The 15,393-nt window shown below is 41.4% G+C and overlaps 1 protein-coding gene across 1 annotated transcript; it reads right to left on the bottom strand.

Annotated features, from left to right (window-relative positions):
• Nucleotides 1–21: 21 nt before the first annotated feature.
• Nucleotides 22–15,103, bottom strand: tax1bp1b (Tax1 (human T-cell leukemia virus type I) binding protein 1b). Its single transcript, XM_062398563.1, has 18 exons — nucleotides 15,003–15,103; nucleotides 11,995–12,188; nucleotides 9,214–9,316; nucleotides 8,536–8,726; nucleotides 8,251–8,409; nucleotides 7,200–7,348; nucleotides 6,948–7,038; nucleotides 5,284–5,469; nucleotides 4,865–5,116; nucleotides 4,067–4,231; nucleotides 3,807–3,879; nucleotides 3,518–3,636; nucleotides 3,272–3,397; nucleotides 2,480–2,593; nucleotides 1,775–1,976; nucleotides 1,514–1,674; nucleotides 1,324–1,409; nucleotides 22–1,049 (listed from the first exon to the last, which is right to left on the bottom strand). The coding sequence occupies exons 2-18, from the start codon at nucleotides 12,169–12,171 to the stop codon at nucleotides 851–853; spliced, it is 2,553 nt and encodes an 850-aa protein (XP_062254547.1). The 5' UTR covers nucleotides 12,172–12,188; nucleotides 15,003–15,103; the 3' UTR covers nucleotides 22–850.
• Between the last annotated feature and the right edge of the window lie 290 nt (nucleotides 15,104–15,393).

The raw sequence follows: 15,393 nt of genomic DNA, 5'->3' as shown, positions 1-15,393 counted from the left end.
TTTGACACACAAGTCGGCGGCTCCGTTTCAAACAGTCTTTATTAGTACATATCAGATACAAGGAACTCACTTAACAAAGGAAACATTACTATGAATAAAATAATTTAACTGTAAAAGAGAAGAAAGAAAAGAGGGAACTTCAACAGAAGCTCAGCATGCACTGATCAGCTAATGATATGAAGGTTCTTACGGGTTGAGACACACATAAAATCAGAACTAAAGGAAACCTAACAAAACAAAGCAATATAGACACAGAATCAAGGCTTTCACAATATAATTGGCTTTAATTATTCTAAAATAGATGATCTGACGATATACTTTATAATCATGTCTTGATGTTATTACTGAAGAGCTCTCCCTGACTGCATATAGTGCACCAAGGCTAAACAGACTGAGCAGATGACTTGTACAGGGATGTTGAAGGGGAAAGGGGGAGCATTTGGTTTGATGTTTTTAAATGTAAGTTTGGTAAACACTTATCTCTTTCCCTGATTCATTACATCCTATAGTCTGTGACAGCCGAGTCAATTTATAGTCACTATATATAGTTATATATACGTACAGAACAGTCTTATTCCCCTTTGTTATCCTCCTAATCCAAATGAAGGGAAATCTTACACCCATAAAAAACAGATTTCGTAGCCCTGCAATGTACACTGAATCAAAATGTCATTTTAAAATGTCACATCACTTCAAATCGTTTCTAAGTTGAAGTAACAAAGCGAAAAGTCATTACAGTCCTAAAGACTGGATCTTCACACCATTACATGCAGAAAAGAGTGCAGAAGGATTTATTTCAGTGGTTGACAGGAAGTAGGCAGAGCTGAATGTGCAGATTTTTTCCGTTTCTCTAGTCGAAGTTGAGCGTGTGGCCGTCGAAGTGGGTGAGCACGTGATTCTCAAACACCTTCTGGTCGCAGTCCAGCGGGAACTGCTCGCTGCACATCGGGCAGATTTTCCAGTGGCTCTCCACGTGCGCCTCGAACTTGCTCTGGTCGTAGTTGGGCGGGAAGATGACCTCGCAGAGCGGACACCGCTTCATGTCCATGCTGCGCGCGGAGAGAAAGGAGAGGAGGACGGAGGCAGAGGGAAGAAAGCTCGGGTAAACACGCAGAGTCGAGTGATGATGTGGGCAAACCAGGAGCACGGGCTAATAAATGGCATCTGTGTGATGCGACGTGGGTGGCCTGCTGCTCCGCTAATGCCAACTGTGCAGCAGAACAAACACTTGACACATGTAACAATGCGCCGGTTTGGAAAACTGTAGGGTGCAGCAAACGTGGACGACATTTATGAGAGTGAAGGCATGTGAGGCTGCGTTACCTGGGATCAAAGCAGAAGGCTGGTTGTGCTTCGCTCACAAAGGGGCTGTGAGGCTCAGTTGCAGCGGGCTGTTCGTTGGTGTTACCCTGAGAAAAGTGACATAAAATAGTCAATCCACTGATATTCTGAGAATAGCCTTTAGCTGTACACTACACATGAGAGAGAGAGAGAGAGAGAGAGAGAGGCTCACATTGTTGTTGTTGTGTTGCTTTTCCTCGGGCTCCTCGTGGCCCTCTGGCCGGCTGTGGTTGCGGGTTGGTTGGATACACACCACATTGCTGTCCCAGGAGGGCGGGCCCACCGGGGGCAGCCTCAGCAGCTGGTCATCTGAGAACTCCTCATTCGCCTCATCTGCAGGGGGAGAATTCAGACACAGTCAGGGGCTGTGGAGACAAGTCAATCATTTCTGCAATTGTTGGTGTTTACGCTGCCAGCTGAATGGAGAACCAACCTTTTGAGTCTGAGGCGGAGTAAGGGTTCCCAAACTGCAGCTTGCTGGGGCTCTGGGAGACCAGCAGAGGGGTGGGGGCGTCCTGGGTGTAAGGGACCGGGTACTGCAGGAATAAAGGCACGCTGGGCTGGTTGCTCTCCAAGCTGGTTTTCTCACTGACCCCCTGATCTCCCTTCCTGCTGGAGCTAGCCTTCTGGAGCTCCTGTGGGAGGGTGCAGCGCAATTTTATAACACAGATATACGTTAGTTTGTGTGTGTGTATATATATATATATATATATATATATAAATATATGCCACCACAGGCAACATATTCTCTGAGGAGCTACATATCCGTTTTCATCCCTCGATGCCTCCCAGTCTGTCGGGCTGAGCAATAAATCACTGCTGACGTCACACAGCAGCTCTTGCTTTTCTCTTGCACTCACACACAAACAGTTTAATTAGTGCCTTCATCAAAAAAAGAAACTCTTCTCGCTTTCAAAGGGAAAAGAACGCTGTGTTTTATTGATGTTAGTTGCAGACGCCAATTTAATTTATAGTCTAAACCTCAAATTGGGTCATTCTGCTCCTCTTAGCTGTAACTGCATTACCTCCAAGCAATATTTTAGGTCAGCGAGGACCTCGCTGTGGTCCAAAGTAATGGAATGGAAAATAAGAACTCATTTACTTTGCTTCTACAATTAGAGGCATATTAAAAACAGACCCGATTGCGTTGGGGAAGATAGATGAGCCCTTCCAGTTTTTCCTTCTCCTTCACAACAAGTGCAAGGGTGTCCTTCAGGTCCTTCAGCTCCCGTCCCTTCTCGGCAACCTGGCCCTGAGGTAAACAAGAGACACAGAATCAGAGACTCTGGCAGAGATCCTGCTGCACGGCCATTAGGATGCCGTCTTTCTTGACATATTGCCGTGGCCAGCATTCTTGAATCAGAGAAGTGACTACGTACCATTTATACAAAACCCTATAGGTGCTATAGAGGTACTACATTCCTGGTTGTGTAAATGGGGCTATTGTTTATTCTCAAACTTTGACATAAGATGCTGATTGAATTGTGCATCACTATAGTACAGTCAGACCTTAGTTCATGACATTAATTGATCATAGCCATAAAAGGCTTCCCTTTGCTGAGGACAGATTTACGTACAGAGCTGCTCAAAGACAAACAACCTGTTTAAATTCCCCCCAGACACTAAGCAAATATCTGCCCAGATCTGATCCAAGCACAGCATTAGCCAGGCAACTGGAGAGGACTCCTCCGAGCCAAGCGTTGCTCGTCACCGGAGCCCGACATAAACAGCAGTAAAACGTGGTCTCACAGATCGGCCTGCTCATAAACAACACTGTCAGAGGGACTGTGTTCAGGGGAAGAGATAGCATCAAAGCTTAGTCCCTGAGCTTCACCAGCAGTACACAGAGGTAAAAACACACAAGTCCAGAAACGGTCCTGCTTCAAAGACAGCACAGCGTCACCGGCGGCCATTCTCCGGCTTCACCAACCTTGTAGCGATCTTCCTCTGCCGCCAGCTGCAGCTTCAGGTTTTCATTGGTCTTCAGCTGCTCCTTGAATTTCACCTCCATTTTGGCCAGCTCATCAGCAAACATGCAGCTACGATCCTTCTCCTCCTGAAGAGCAATCACACGGTTTCATACCTTTGTACGACACAAGTCCTTCACACCACGGTTACATGGTCTAATTCTGATATATGTGAAAGGAACAGGATAGAAAAAATTGTATTTTCTTACCATCAGCAGCTGCTTGCATTTTCTGTACTTGTCATTTCTGTCGGACGCCTCCCTGCTGAAGCCTTTGAGCTTCTCCTGGATGATGGCTTCCAGCATAGGATCAGCCGAGCCTGGACTCCCTGGGTGAGGACAAGTCAGACAACTATTGGCTGATTTCTAATATGAAATAGGCAATTCAAGGCAGTCACCTACGAAATTACACTGTTGATAAACCTATATAACATCATTTGTTAAGGGTTTACAGTTTCGGCTTACAGGTTAGCACGGTTCGATAAAAAAATATAAATACCTGGCACTGATGTGTCTGGACTCACTGATAAAGGGATTGCTGTGACTTCCTGTGCTGAGCATCTCTTCACCTCCTTCACACAAAAACAAATAAACAAGGGAGACATAGAAATGGCTCAGACAAACAAAGGAGTTTTCTAAGAAACTTGTGAAACCCTTTAGTATATTTAGTGTGACAGGCAGGCATAGAGCTGCAGGAATCTGAGGCATGCTCCTAGGGGCATGTATACAGTTTGTCATCCGGTATTTGGTGGGACCTACCCCTTGCGGTTCAGAGAGCTTAAGCACTTGTTTTTGCATTCTCTGACATTCCTTGTATTTCTCCTTGTAGTGTTCAGCAGCCATGTGCAGCCGCATCTTCAGGTCCTCCACCTCTCTCTGCAGCTCCGCCAAAACAGCTGGGTCTGCGGCAGCCTCGTCTTCGGCCTTGTGACAAAAACATCACAACAGGGCACATTAGAGATTTCAAAACACAGGGATCGAACAGCTGCATGAAGATATAGAGATGCAGTATATAAAAGGGAACCCTTATTAACCTTTCATGAGAAATAATCTACAATGTCTTAATTGTCTAACGTGTATTAACATTTACAAGAGTCAAATAAATACACAGGGAAAGAAGCTGCGGTCGTGGACAGACACTGAACTGATCAGGGGAGGATGTTGGTCAGGTCAGACCTAAGAACAGAAGCTGTAAAGTCCCCAGTGGATTTTCCCTTTTCCGTCATTTTGTTTATATTCCCATAACTTACTCATACACCAAAATATACCATACACTCTTTTATAAAGTTGTTTTGCAGTCAAACAATGAGTAAGATAACTTTGATATATATTTTAAATCTAATTAAACATCATATATTACTTCTATTATCTCAAATGATTTGATAGTACTTTTGGAAATATTTTTCAAACATCGATCAAATTCAAATGTTTTTTTTTTTTAAATGTGATCAAAATCATTGTTATACTTTTTCTCATTACAACTAGATATAAAAAAAAAAAGCACATAAGCTAACTCAATGAAGGAAGCCTGATATGTGAACTGGCTGTCATCCTTACTGCTTCCTGCTTGGCCTCTGTCTTCATCTGGTCCACCAGGCGCTCCAGGAGGACACACTGGGCCTGAGCTTCAGTCTTGGCCTGGCGAAGGGCATCGGCCTCCAGCTTCATGTGGTAGAGTTCCGACATGGTGCGGTCCCGAGTCCGAGAGGCATCCCGCAACTCAGCGGATAACAGCGAGGACTGCTGCTGGTTGGCCTGGATCTGTTCTTCCTTCTGCCGCAGCTGCTCCTTCAGGGCCTTCATATCTCCCTGCCACACACAGACATCTTTTTGATTACCCTTTCTTATTTTCACAATTTTCCTTTATCTTTAAATTATCATATGATGGAAGAATGTGTCTAATTAAATGCAGCATATGGCAAATCTACCAAGGCGCTGTGACTTTTTTTAACTTTTAAAAACAAAATTCTTTGTACCAGGGGAGAAACTTTGGCCAGGATCTCTCTGTACTGCTTCTCCTTCTCAGTGAGGCACGTCTGCAGTCGTCCCACCTCATCTTTAAACTGGGCAATGGTGTTTTCCTTGTTTACGTCCACAGACTTCAGCATTTGTAGCTCTGCACTCAGCTTGGTGTTCTCCAGCTCCCGGTTTTTCAGGTGAATCTGGTGTGCACAAACACATTTGAAAACACATGGTGCCACAAACACACACAACACAGACAAGGTTATAAAACATGAGAAGTTACAACGTATTAAGTCGTTGCCTTTTGCCTCCTTTATACAACACTAATCACAATCATGTACCGAAGAGCATATGACTGTTAAAACAAATGTTGCATGACCTCAATTACAAAACAGAGATTGAACTAGGCCTATAAAGTTTTCCTTGTGCAACGACCCCAGTGTGATGGTGCAAGTAAAATTAGGAATGGGTTTTTAGCTCCATTTACGTGGCAACAGTGCAGTGTGTGGCACTCCCAGTTCCTGTGTGGTGCCCACCACAACAAAGAGGTAGAAACACCAGATGGACCCGAAAAAGAACAGAAAAACGCATGCCCTGTTTAGCCTAAATGATTGGGGAGGAAAAGCCAAAGTTTTCTCACCCGGGAAATGTGGAAAAAACAGGATAGAAACCGGAAGTGTCGATGAACTGGACCTCTAATTTTCAGGTCTCCAATATGACAAAACTATTCAGTAGAGCGCGTACCTCATCTAAACAAAAGAGATGGTGACTGGTTGATGTCAGGAGGGTCGGCGTGCACCATCATATACCACTCACTACGATGGCACTGCTGTGGAGAGGGTCAGCGACCTCCAGCTTCTGAGAGCGCACCTGGAGGATGAGCTGACCGCAACTATTTAAAAAAAGCTCAACATCAGCTCCCTCCAGAAACCGAAAAAGGGCAAGTCTCCCCATCCCAGCTGTTAACACCTTCTACAGGGGGGACCACTGAAGGCATCGGAACTAACGGTCTCATATCCTGATTAGGTAACTGAACCGTCACAACACAGACAGAATCCCCTCCCTGATTTACTGTCAGCCTCCAGCAACAATGATGACCCCCTCCCCCATCTCACAATCAGTTTTCCAGTGAAGAGGTAAATAAGCTTTTCAGCTGAAGCCAGCACAATGTTCAACAGATTCCACCCACATCCGCTTTAACAACTGACAATTACACCCACATAAACTGTATTACACGTTAATGGAATGTGTTTTCCTTTTAAAACACTATGTTGCATTTTCAACTACAACTACGTTGCATTTGAATGAAGTGTGCTGTTCCCCATTTGTTTAGTTTAGACGTATTATGGGAATTTATACATAAATAAACAATCAAATTATTGAATCTTGAATTGCTCTTTCTGTATGTAGCATAGAAAAAAAAGGACAAAGGTAAATCTTGAAAACCTCCACTGTGACCAAAGGATCATACACTGATTGATTGGTTGAATATAGTTGATGAGAAAAATACAGTGAAGACATATAAATAAACATATAAATAGGAAATAAATAGCAAGCAGCAGGAAAGCTCTGTTAACAAGCTCATGTATTAAGCCATAAAAGATCAATATTATAAACTAAATACATTAATTTTTATGTGATGACACAATTTAATTAATTACTACTTGTAGTACTTTACCTTGTAGAGTTCCTTCTCATCTTTCTCATTCTTGAGATGAGAATCAAGTGCCTCCTTCTCCGCTGTAAGTTTCTTCACTCTGTCTTTGAGACTAAGAAAGGGTTAAATAGTGTTAGTCACCAATTGTATCACATCACAATGTATACGTTCCTACCAGTTGGCTGATCAATCAGGGTTCATATTATTATATGTACATGAACAGATAACAAAACCAGCAAATCAGTGAATGTGTGACATCTGCCCTGAACTCACCTGTCCAGCTCAGTTTCCTTTTGTAGGCCCTTCTGAGTGACTCCAATCAGATCGTCCTCCAGCTGTATTACTTTGGCTGTGGCTTCCTCCAGTCTCCTCTTGACCTCCTCTTTCTCCTCTTGCAGGGCCTGGGAAGAATTCTGCACCTCCTATGAGACGATAAAATATAATGTTGGAAAAAAATGGAATAAAAGTCTAAATAGAATTGGGACCAAATAAAATACAGAGGTTTGTTAATCGACATGATCTCATGAGGAGTATGATCACTCTCATTCGTAGAGGAAATAAATCTACTCCATTTGAAGAGCTAATTAAATCTAGGTTAAAAACTAACATGGCACAAAAATGCTTGTATATAGTCCTAGTATATCACCTTCTATCTCTTTCATTGACTCTAAGCTTGTGGAAAATGTGCATGAATCATAAAAGTTTATTGTCTTTGAAAGTTGAATCTAAATCAAAATAAACATTATGCATCAACGTGGCGTTTTTAATATAAGATGACATCAAAAAAGCCAATAGGAAATTATATTTTAACAGTTTGTTTATACGTTGGATTTTGGAATCTTCATATTCACAGCACATAAAAATATCATATAAAAGTATAGTAATAAAATTAACAGCCACAAATTCCGTAATCATGTTTTAATCGGGGAGGCGTTTCAAACCGTGAAGACAGCAATATGAATTACTACCGACACTGCTTTTAAAACTTAATGTTGTGCAATAAAAAGCTGAATTACAGCTTTGATAATACAGACATTCATATCTGTCAAGAGTGTTATTTATGCCTTTAGTGGATCAGGAGTTTGAAGAGCTCTGCATATTTGCAGTCTTTCGCTAGGGGGTGCTAAAAGACTAGTTGGCCAAATATAAAGCTGAACTCAAAATAACTATTCATTATTTTAGCATCTGCAGCTAAATTAAAGTAAAAATTCATAAAACTTAACAAAAAGGAACCAGGCATTTGGTTTCATTTTCCAGTTCAGCAATATTTACATAACAACAAACATGACCTTTTTCCTCCTTACTGCAGGATCTCTTTGCTTACTTGGTTCTCTCTTCTCAGCTGGACACACGTATCTCTCTCCTGCTCAAACTCTAGTTGCAGACTCTCCTTCTCAGCCTCCAGCTGCTCCTTCTCATGCTGCAGCAAGGCTATATTTTTGACCAGCTCCTCTTTCTCTCTCTGGGCTTCTTCCACCTTTTTCTGCACAGAAATATAAATATTTCAAGGTTCAAGCGCCATTTACATGATAACTTAGTACTTCACTTTCAGCCAACAAACACTTGTATACAAGGATGTATTAAGCTGCTGTGCTGAGGAACACGCTACCTCGAGGAAGCCAGCCTTGGTGGTGACCACCAGGATGTCAGAGTTGCAATCATCCTCCTCAGTCAGCAGTTCGTCGTCTGTGGGGCTGCTGGCCCGAAACAGGAATGGCGTGCTGGCTCCACGGATCTCACCTTTGTAGGTCACGTAGCAGAACTGGTAGAACTCGCTGTCGTCATTTGGCACATAATATCCTGGGGGCAAATGACACCCAGTGAACTCAGTGTGCGGGCGAGAAAAAGATGCTTGTCAACAACTCTAAATGCATCTCAGACCTAAATTTCATTGAAACTTCACAGTTACCACAAAATGCCTATATAACTTCAGCATAATATGTGGAGATGAAATGGTACAAAGTGCAGACACTGTATTGCCGTAGTTGTTCAGAGGTCTGGAAGAAAAAACTACACAAGTGATGTTGTGGGTGTGAATCTAAAAAGCGAGACATGTCTTTCCCGCATTTGTGACAGTTTCAATTGCTTAATAAAAAACGGTATAAAAGTTTCAACAACACCTAACTAAACTGTCTTTCACAACAGAACAGAGATTTGTGGGTTAAGTTTCTCATTTAACTCCATTCACTGATTTGGTATTAAAAGTTTTAACAATCCCCTGAACAGCCCTCTGATATGTGTTTTTTTAAAGGTGTCAAATTTATATAAAACTTTGGCATGGCCTTACCCTGAAAGACCACTGTTCTGTTGACTGCGGTGCCCTCCACGTAGTTCTCAGGAAGAGGGGACCACAAGAATGTGTAATAGTCCCTCGCTGTGCTCCAACCGACCTGTGAGACATAGTGGGGACTCAATTATACCAGGCGTTCTCACCACATCAGTGTATGATAATAACAATGGAGGATTAACAGGCTCCATACACATCCACCTCCAAAATATCTCCGACGGCTTTATTCCAGTAATCATGAGGTTTTTCATCTAAGTTAGGATAACGCAATTTCATGTCTAAGGGGACTAACGATCATTTCTGCCAACCACTCAGACTCCTGGTCACCATGTGCCACCATCCAGCCCCTGTCATGAACAAGCCTCTCTGTGGAAATGTAGCTACAACTCACTTCTAACCGGAAGAGGGAAATAGGTGAAAATTTTATACATAGGCAACTTGAAAATTGAAACCAAAATGTAATTATATGTATTTTATGTGTTGTTAACTGATGGCTGATGAGGAGGGAGTCCAGAATATACATCCATAACTTCAACCCGGTGCCATAAAACTGTCAAAGAAAATCAGAGTCACATTGAGTGGGCTGGCTTTCAGTGTGCACACACACACACACACACACACACACAGGCACACACATGCATCCACAACAAGCCCGACAAAACTACCCCATTACCACAGCCTGCACCACAAAACATAGACTAAAGTTGTGTGATGTGACTATCAAAGTTTTGCCGGAATTATAATTTAAAAATTCGTGCCAACAGATCATGTTTAAATTTATACCCTTGCGACAGATGTTGCTTTTGATGTACACAGGATTTTTTTTCTTTGGCGAAAGAAATCCGGACAGTTTATTCTCTCACCTGTGTACAAACAGCCTGCAGCTACAATATCGCAAGTGTTCATCAGAGCCAGAGATAGAAGGCCCTGGTGCTCCGAAACCCCCAATTGTTACCGGTGCTTTTCCAGCCTCCAGCCGTAAAGAACAGGAAGCAATTAAAACATGCACCTAGTTAGTGAGTGTCATTACTGAGGGCCAGTGTTCACCAGTCCACTCATTAGAGCTGCAGAGATGGTGGTGGGTGAAAGCTCTGAGAGGAACTCTTTCACTTACCTCAGCCTGGTCTGCAATGTGAACAAATGGGAGTATAGGAGGAAAGTGGGGTAGAGGGGAAAAAAACAACGGCCTCAAACAACAACACCTCCAACCCTACAATCATACAAACAGTTACAAAATGATACGTTGAGCAAAGCAAAATGCATTTTGATCTCAATAAAACAATCCGCCATCATTCCTGAAATGTCACACTTCTGCTGAAACACTAACAGGAGCTGGTGGCCATGTTGCTGGAGGAGGTAATGGCTTGTCAGTCAGACTGTAAATTCAGGAGGCAAGTTGCCCGTGAATCACACAGAATGGCTGAGCTCGGAGAAAGGTTAATTACAATGCGGTTCTCAGTTTGTCCTGGGCCACTGTGGCAACGTCTTCCAACAACTTTCCTCTTTGAAGCTAAGAGCAGCTCTCATCAGGCAGCATGATGACTGTTCTAGCATCAAGGGGCCAAAGGCGGCTTCTGTCCATGAGCTAATAAAAACCTGCCTCCCATCCATTTATCAGTATCGTTTTGATTGACTTGCCAAGTTAGAGTGTGTCATTCACGCCTTTGTAAATAGTTTTAGGCTGACGTGGGGAAAAAGCAAGAATCTGAAAGTAATTAATCTCAATGTAGTCATACTCTTCAAATGGATATTTTCTTTGACAAAGGCAATTATCTAAAGCAGAAGCTGCTCCATAAACTGTGAACCAATAGTGACTAAATGTGCATAAAAGAGTTGACGCCGGTGCTCAGCATATCCAGGTATCTCTGTGCATGCAAACACAAGAACTTGGCAGGGAATGTTTCATCTGTCAGCGCCGCCAGGAACATTCACAGGATTTACGACCCTGCCGGCCTCTTCCAGCTCAGTTCTGTGTTTTAGAGGTTGAAGAATTCAGTAGGATCTGCACAGCAAGTTGCTGCCTACCTTGAGGATGAACACAATGTGATGTGGTATCCAGCCATAACAGAGCGCTCACTTCAGGATTTAAACAGCCTACAGACATTAGCCTGACATGACTTTATTTCTCTTTAAGCTTGGCAAAAAAAACTTAAATTTATGCACCTCTAAAATCTACAAAATATCTGAATATTCAGACTGAGTAAGTTAGTAAGTAATAACTTATACAAAGACATTAACGACTTAAATCTCTGACGTAGAGATGTGGAAACTGTCAATTCCTCATGGCTGACTCAAATGTATTACTGTAAGTTACCATAAGTGCATGATCACAGGGTATTTCTGACTTCCAGCATGTGAGTAAACAGGAACCATTGCAACCACAACAAACACTTTTTTGATCTAGAGTGATTTTATCCCAGTTTTCATCACATTTCTGGTCTCGTTGGTCTAAATAGACTTGGAGCAACACGTTTCTTCATAAATCCAAGATTCACTACAGATGAGGCTCAAATAAATGACTGCCACTGTATTTGGTTTAAAGTGCTCCTATAACAAGATCCATGTGGACCATTCAAGTGTGTGGTGGGGGTCGAAATGCTCCATTGACTCTGCCAAGTTTATTTTTCAGGAAAACACGACAATGTTTCACTCACGATTTCATAACTTTGTCCACACTTTTATAAAATCATGGCACTGTTAAGTCACTAAGATAGTGAAGATCTCCTTGCTCCACATTAACATTTATTTTGTTTTCTTATACTTTTGTAGAGAGATATTCACCTTGAATATGCCAACCCAGTCCTTTGGATGTGGTCTGATGAACTGTGTCAGGGTATAGTGACACTCCAGTGCAGCATGGGGCAGGTAACTCTTCCCCACATTCTGGAAGATGACGTGGGCAAAGTTTGACGTGTCCATGTTGTTGCTTAATAAAGTTCCGTCCAGGAACAGTTCCATAAATCACTCAGTAGTGGCTGCACAGAAATAGACAGGAAACAAAATATATCATTAGAAAAAACAATAACCTGAGAAAGTAAAATAGCACTCCAAGAGAAACTGGTTATTCAAGGAAGGTGAATTAATTCTGACATTCCTATAATTATTGCATTATAAAAATGTTATATATACTGTCAGTTGTCTAGTTTATAGTGAAAGCAGTATGAATCATATGTTTTCATAAGAACACATCCTCTTTTTGCTAGACTGACCATTTAAAATCTATTTAAATTGTTTAATTATATAACATGTACAGTAAACAGATGTCTGCTAATGTAAGATCGCAGGTGGTACAATTTGAAAGCAGAAAGGGTTGAGGTCTTTTTTCTTGTGGACAAATGTTAATTTCCCAGTTATCACAAGATCAGTTGACATGTCTTCAGAGTGTGTCACAATTTTGGAAAAAATAAAGTCCAAGTTTGTGGCCAGAAAACTTTTTCTCAAATGACCGGCAAAGTGTAAGTAGCACCATATCTACAACATGAATTCATCTGAAACAATATACACTATTAGTACCTGTGTTATGCCACTCACAGCTTTCAGTGGTCACATAATCGGCCAGGTTCATGAGATGTATTTATTTAACAAAGTCTGAAGACAGAGAAATAACCTGTCCATGGCTGTGTAGACACTATGTACCAATTTCACTAATAAAGCAGAAGTAATGTATTTTATCTCTCTGATTACTTTTGTTTTACTAGGATTAGAAAGTAAAACTGATATTTATTCACAGCTTTATACACCTGGCACTGGCATGCGTTTTATATCCAGGTCGTATATCTTATCTATTTTGGTCTGGTGACATTTACACCAGGTATTATGTGTCTCAGGGTAGAGGATAGCTTTGTGCATTTCTGAGCTAGTGGCTGCTAGCTACCCGCTGCTTTCTCAGAACAGTCCTGTTGGAGTATAATTTCTGCTTACGTAGTTGTTGTATGTGGACTCACTGACATCATATTTGCTCTTACGCTTGTATTACATCTGTTCAATGACACATTATGACTATTATTATGGGTGAGATTGCTTCTTATTTGAGTCAGTGACAACTATATTTCTAGGATCTTATGTAGCTTTAACCTAGTATGGCAGCTCGTTTGACCACTTCATATGCAGACAGTGTCCAACATAAAATGATCCCCATTCACCCAATTGGCCAATGGATCTGAATTTTGCTGGCCCCGTGTGTATTTTTACTGACCCTGCAGCCAAGATATGAAAAAATACTTTTCCCAGTATTTCAAAACTATGAGAATCATATATTGTAACACTTACAGTAAAATTCATTCAAATCATTCCCTTACACTCGCAACAATTAGGTAAATAGTTATATCATCAAAGTATTTTATAATAATACTTATTATTATTAAAATGTATTATTTAATTTATTATCATCATCATCATTGTCATTGTAAGTGTCCGTCTTTGCCAGATGACATCTTGAATAGTGAGGGAGTCCACCAATTTGGCCAGGATGTGAACAATCGATCAAACACACCCTTTCAGGCACTGTGGGTGTTTAGGACAAATAGCTCATAGCATCGTTATCCAGTCACAACCCGTGGAGGTGACGGGGCTTGTCCAGACTGTTGTCCGCGTTGTTTGAATAAAGGTTGACTTAACAAAACATCATGACTTATATTGTAATTGAGAGATGTGGGCTGACGAACTGGCAGACTGATAAAAACTTAGCTTCAGTAAATATTGACACAAGCTAGTGCTGCAGTGAGCGCCCCACAGAAACAATGGCTACAGAGAATAAAGGTAACTTTATGATCATATCAGTATTTTCATAGTTTAAAATTGAAGCAGAATCCTCCTCTTCCAATAAAAACAAACTCTCAAGAGCCAGTGTTTGGTTTGTCTATTAAGGGTCACTATAGAAACATTCGGGACCTTTAAAGTAAAAGACACCATGCAGTCTATAAAAAGCACATAGCTCATACCAGCAGACTAAGTAACAAAGGACTATCTTATATTGTGCAGACGAACTTGAGACGTACATGGGATGTTCACCATCTTGTCCTATATTCTAAAATAATGGTATATCACCCACAGTAACTGTCAACGTCGTTAGGGGAGACCAGGACAGGTCCATCAACTTTCCCTGTCTGGAATCTTTACTTCCCCAGAGCCACTGTTTATAAATTGATTTAAATGACAGCAGAGAAAAAATATTTTCTCTATACAATTTACTTAAACCTGACACTGCCAGGCCATGTGACTAACAGGAGCTGTACATCAGGTTGGATTTTCCCATTGGGCCTCAGCTGATTTAATTTTGAGCTACGTAATTAGGCCCGGGACAGCCTAAGCATTTCCTCTGATGAGGACCGAGATCTCCGAACAATATTGTCGAATAGAGTTGACACAGACGTTATCAACCGGAATTGTGTGTTGACTAAGGTCCACTGTATTGGTGGCTAAAACCGACGACTGCCAACTACGCGACGAGGCCTAATGTGATAATAGTTATCACTGCTAACTAGCTAGCGTTAGCACCATACTTTACAGGACAACAACACGGGTTAAAACCAGTGCACGCCTATACGTGCTCAGAAGAAATGTGTCCCGAGTTAAATATTCACTTTACAAAGTAAACAGTGCAGTAATTATAGTTGATAGTGTCCCCACGCCCTCAAGGAAAACAGAGCAACACGGCAGAGCTGTAAAGTGGAGGACAAGGTTAGCTAACGCGAGCAGTTAGCGACGCAGACGATCCGTCGATGTATCTTATGAAAACTCTTGACAAACGATTTGAACGGGAATAGTTATACAACTAGACTTAAACGTACCTCGTTGACATGTTGAACAGACGCTGAAATCCGAGTGTATCATGAAAACAATTGTTGACGCAGTTCAGTGAATTCCCCGGTCCACTTCCTGGAATAATAAACGTACGTCATATCCGGCAAAAGACCTCGGGAATCCCACTCGACTGAAAAAAACGACAAGTCCTTAATATTTCCACATATATATATATATATTTTTATATACACATACAAATACATATATTTATATATAATTAAACACCCACAACTTATTTGTTTATTATATATTTAAAAGCAGAATACATAATAATGTAATACCTTTAAAAAAAACGTAGAAACCCTTAAAATATAATTACTACATTATTACAATGCAGTCTGCAATATAGGTCTGTATCAAACATTAGAAAACAATATT

The sequence above is a fragment of the Platichthys flesus genome, chromosome 11 (assembly GCF_949316205.1).
Source record: "Platichthys flesus chromosome 11, fPlaFle2.1, whole genome shotgun sequence".
In the NCBI taxonomy this organism is placed as follows: Eukaryota; Metazoa; Chordata; class Actinopteri; order Pleuronectiformes; family Pleuronectidae; genus Platichthys; species Platichthys flesus.
Note: the sequence above shows the minus strand (reverse complement) of the source record. Positions and strands in the feature narration are given on the sequence as shown.